Source organism: Colobus angolensis, unplaced genomic scaffold (genome assembly GCF_000951035.1).
Source record: "Colobus angolensis palliatus isolate OR3802 unplaced genomic scaffold, Cang.pa_1.0 Scaffold164, whole genome shotgun sequence".
NCBI classification, from domain to species: Eukaryota; Metazoa; Chordata; class Mammalia; order Primates; family Cercopithecidae; genus Colobus; species Colobus angolensis.
The window spans coordinates 2,126,130-2,131,581 of NW_012114755.1; the positions used below are offsets into that span (position 1 = coordinate 2,126,130).

Sequence of the window (5,452 nt, forward strand, 5' to 3'; positions counted from 1 at the left end):
TTTTTGTATTTTTAGTAGAGACGGGGTTTCACCGTGTTAGTCAGGATGGTCTTGATCTCCTGACCTTGTGATCTGCCCGCCTTGGCCTCCCAAAGTGCTGGGATTACAGGCGTGAGCCACCGCGCCCGGCTGTCCTTTGTTTTTCTATTTCTTTTTTCTTCTTTTTAAATGTTTTCTATATAAAAATATAGAAAAACATAAAACAAAGTAAAATGCATCTACAATTATACACCTTTTAATAAGCTGTCTATAAAATAAGAAGTGATAATCCTACAGTCTTTACTCCAACCTCAATTGACTCCAACATACCCAGCCCTACTAGCTTTCTGGGTACATATAAACATATTATAAATTATCCTTTTATAAAATTTTTAAATTACAAAAATGAGAGAATACATCATCTAAACCAATGTATAGAAGATAAGCAAAGGTTTGTTTTAAGGATAATATCTTCTATTAGAGAAAAGGTACTGTAAAATAGGTACCCTCCTACACGGATTTCTACTGATTATAGAAATGTATCATTCGGTGTACCCTTTTGGAGGCCAATTTGGTAATATATAAGAAAATCTTGAAAATATTTAAAATCTTTGATCCAATAATTCTACTCCAAGAGATTTATCATTAGGAAATTATCAAATGTATATTGGATATATACAAACATTCACATTTAAAAAGGTTAATCATTAAATGTTTTACAATAGGGCAATTTGTAAATACAATACGCAACATCCTTATGCTGGATCATCAGGCAACCATTAAAAACCATGTATTTTGAAAATAGTTTTACATGGAGAAATGCTCAATATAATGGTCAATGAAAAATGAAGAATACAAAATTATATAACATGAGGACATAAAACAAATACTACAGTTATATAGATCAATGTGGATGACTTTTTAAAACTTAATATTGGTTAAAACAAAGCATGTCACAAAAGATTACATACTGTATGATTCAACTTATATGAAAGTCAAAAACAGGCAAAACTACAAATAAATATATATTACACAAAAATCTGTAATAGGAAGGGACTTGGAAATAATGCCCCAATTACTTGCTAGTAGTTCTTCCTGTACTTTCTCAAGTGGGAAACAACTATAAAAAGACAGGGAGCAAACAACAGCTGGCTCCAAAACCTGGAGGGAGCAGCTTTGTACAGGCAGTTGTCATCAGGGTTCTAGGACTTGGGCAAGCCTAGACAGCTCAATTTCAAATTAATTCCAAAGACCACATGAAGAATATCATTGAAAGAAAATGCAGTATCACACCTATTTGTATCGGCAGAATCAATTATAAGTATTAAAAAGAAAAAAAAGCTTTCTGTAGAAAATCCAAATTGATCTTACATGGCTCCAGTTTTGGAGATAAGGCAAATATATTCTGCCTTGAGCATCCACATGTTTTCCGACTGAGATTTCCATATTTGCAGTTGGCTTCAAGAAGCAAATAGGCGGAGCAAAAGGGTGAGAATCCAAAATCCAGAAACGAATTGGTATGTTATATGTATTACCTATTTGAGACAAAAGAAACATATCTTCAAACAATAATAAAACACACACATTATACTCATGATATAGCTAGGCGGCATTTTAAGAAATGAGTAGGCTGGGTATGGTGGCTGAAGCCTATAATCCCAGCACTTGGGAGCAGATCTCATGAGACCAGGAGTTTGAGACCAGCCTAGGCAACATGTAGAAACCCCATCTCTACAAAAAATTTTAAAATTAGCTGGGTGTGGTGGCACACACCTACAGTCCCAGTTACTGGGGAGGCTGAGATGGGCAGATGACTTGAGCCCGGGAAGTCAAGTTTGCATTAAGCCATGATTGTGCCACTGCACTCTAGCCTGGGTGATGGAGTGAGACCCTGTCTCAAAAAAAAAAAAAAAAGAAAAGAAAAGAAATGAGTAGTCTAGTCAGGTTTACACATAAAGGATTAATGTTAATTGAGGTCTATTCCTCCCATTTCATCCACATTCACATTGGAAATATGTTCCTTTTAGAGCACTGGTACAACACTTGAGTAAGTTTAATTACAGATCACAAGGACAGGAGATGGATACCATTCTGGCTAACACGGTGAAACCCCGTCTCTACTAAATACACAAAAATTAGCTGGGTGTGGTGGCAGGTGCCTGTAGTCCCAGCTACTCGGGAGGCTGAGGCAGGAGAACCGCGTGAACCTGGGAGGCGGAGCTTGCAGTGAGCTGAGATCACGCCACTGTACTCCAGCCTGGGCGACAATGCGAGACTCCCTCTCAAACAAAACAAAACAAAACAACGCCCAAGTCATCCACCCTGCCGCTCAAGAAAAAAAAAAAAAAATCAAATTTTCAAAAATGTTTACTAATATAGCCAGAGTGGCAGCCCAAATCCTGATAAGAGTTGCTTCCTACATTAATCACTACACATTAAAGAAAAGGAAAGAAATGTCTATTGAAGGCCAGGTATGGTGGCTCACGCCTGTCATCCCAGCACTTTCGAGGTGGGTGGATCACTTGAGGTCAGGAGTTCGAGACCAGCCTGACCAACATGGTGAAACCCCGTCTCTACTAAAAATTCAAAATGTTAACTGGGCATGGGGGCAAGCACCTGTAATCCCAGATACTTGGAAGGCTGAGGCACAAGAATCGCCTGAACCCAGGAGGCGGAGGCTGCAGTGAGCCAAGATTGCACCATTGCACTCCAGCCAGGGTGACAGCCCAAGACTCTGTCTCAAAAAACAAAACAAAAAATGTCTATTGAAAGTATTCCCCTGGTTGATCAAGGATCTGCCTCCACTAATACCCCTCCCCAGCAGTATTCATGCATTTTAACAGCCCATGACTGGCAAAGCAATTGGTGACTCAGATTCCTGTGTCTAAATGATAAGATTTCACCACTAGTTCACTAGTCTCTTCTTCCTTCCCTCTTTCCCATCAGCAAATACCTTGACTCCTACCCTGCACATCTAGCTTTTAGTAATTCAGCACTGAAGAGTCCAAATTCCTGACACAAAGTCCTCAGATTTAAAGGAATTACATCATGAGAACGTAACTTCAGCTGGATGTAAACAAAGTTTAGATAGGTGTGATCTTAAGACAATACATTGCTAGGCCAAAATGTGCGGATAGCTTGAGTCCAGGACTTCAAGACCAGCCTGGGCGACAAAACAAGACCCTGGTGTGGTAGTGCACATCTGTAGTCCTAGCTACTCAGGAGGCTGAGGCAGGAAGAATGCTTGAGCCCAGAAATTTGAGGTTACAGATAGCTATGATCACACCACTGTACTCTAGCCTAGGAAACAGAGCAACACCCTCTCTCTTTTTTTTTTTTTTTTTTTTGAGATGGAGTCTTGCTCTGTTGCCCAGGCTGGAGGGCAGCTGTTTAATCTCAGCTCACTGTAACCTCTGCCTCCCGGGTTCAAGTGATTCTCCCACCTCAGTCTCCCAAGTAGCTGGGATTACAGGCACCCACCACCACGCCCAGCTAATTTTTTTATTTTTAGTAGAGATGGGGTTTCACCATGTTGGCCAAGCTGGTCTCGAACTCCTGACCTCAGGTGATCTGCCTGCCTCAGCCTCCCAAAGTCCTGGGATTGCAGGGGTGAGCCACTGTGCCTGGCCTGAGGCACAGGAATTTCTTATTTCAAAAACAGATGTACATATGCACACAAATTTATTTATAAAAATCAAGTGGCAGAAAGTAAATGATTTTTGTGAGAAACTGGTAACTCATAACTCTCAAGACAATCGGTCTGACAAATATACAAACCTTCAGTGATTTTTGCAATATAGGCTAGCAAGTCTACCTGCCGTGCCTCATCAGATGATGGTAGAGAATACAGGGGAAGTTCCTCTTGAAACTTGGCAATCATTTCTTTAATTAATCCAACAATGACAGATTTAGGCTGTAGAATACACAAAAAACAGAAAAGTTACACAAAAATGTTGCTGAACAATACTACCTTTGTTGAGGCAGGAGTATCACTTGAGCCCAGGAGTCTGAGATGCAGTGAGTTATGGCTGCACCACTACACTCCAGCTTGGGCAACAGAGTGAGACTTCATCTCAAAACAAAACAAACAAAAAAACTTTTAACCTATACAGTCTTTTAGAGTTAGTCAAAAAGAAGTATTCAATCATGTTCTCATTTTTTGAAAACCATCATACAAATTATATGATACTTTTAACTGTTGCAATGCTTTTCACTGAAAAATTATTGAATACTTTTAACTGAAAAATAAAGGAAGAAGAAATGCTAATTCAACATTTCCCAAAAGTAGAAAAATAGCATAAATAGTAGAATTAATAGCCTAATACCTAGGTTTGGAAACTTTTTTTTTTTTAACTTTCATTTTGAAATAATTTCAGACTTACAGAAAAGTTGCAAAAATAGGACATATACTCTTCACCCAGATTACTCAAATGTTAACATTTTATCACATTTGCTTGTTTAGTCTTCCTTTCTCTAGTTTTTCTGAACTGAACAAGTAAACTGCAAACATGATGTCCTTTTACCCCTAAGTACTTTAATGTACATTTCCTAAAAGAAAAAGACATTTTCCTTTTAACTATTATCAAATCAGAAAATTAACACTGATAAAATACTATCTAATCTGGTACTATATTCTTTTAATGTAATTGGTTAAGCAACCTTGATGAAATTCACTAACCTATCTGAGCTTCAGTGTCATCAGTAATACAATGTGAATAATAAATCCCAAATGGTTGTTATGAGCAATAAATGAGTCAATGAATGCAAACTATAAGCCGTGAGTGTAAAACAGATGTTTATTATTTTTCTTAGCAATATTTAGTAGTATGCTCATTTTTAAAGTGCTTAATTTCTCAGAGTGTGGGTTTCACTATTTATAAAGTAAGGAGATGAGGCTATTAGGGCCAAGAATTCAAATACCTTTGGGGACCAAGCAGACAACATTAAATGTGTGAAGCTGGCAAGTATAAGAAAATCTGGAGAGACGGTTATTGTGGCAAATTGAAAAGAGCATGCCAATAGGCATTCAAATTTACATTAAGAACAAAACAAAACAAGGTAAAACAAAACGAACTGTGCTGTTCAAACAAATTCTATAGGCCTAACGCGGCCCTCTGAATCTCTTGGAGAAACTGCAATCCCCGGCCTAGATGACCTCTAGATTACTTCTAGCTCCAAAGTTCTATATAATTATGCTACATAATTATAATTCCAACTGCATGTGGAACTTAAAGGTGCTGCAGTACTTTTTTTTTTTTTAAGGAAAGAACATATTTGAACCACATAAATAAACAAAAAGGTATTACATAAGAAAAACTAATGTAACAATTTATGTAAGTACCTAACATATGAGCACGCTCTTACATCTAAAACAAAAAATAAAAAGGTAACATTGGTACTACAAATACACATTTGACAAGTGTGCATTAAATAATTTTTTTTTTTTTTTTTTTTTGAGACGGAGTCTCTCTCT

At 37.5% G+C, this 5,452-nt stretch overlaps 1 protein-coding gene across 2 annotated transcripts in view; it reads right to left on the bottom strand.

The window, feature by feature from the left end:
• UEVLD (UEV and lactate/malate dehyrogenase domains) overlaps positions 1–5,452 on the bottom strand; it is a 72,944-nt gene that overhangs the window by 45,142 nt on the left and 22,350 nt on the right. For both annotated transcript variants that reach the window (XM_011937469.1, XM_011937468.1), the window contains one exon: positions 3,757–3,892. In XM_011937469.1, the coding sequence (XP_011792859.1) occupies positions 3,757–3,859 (103 nt within the window). In that variant the 5' untranslated portion in view covers positions 3,860–3,892. The remainder of the gene's footprint in view (positions 1–3,756; positions 3,893–5,452) is intronic.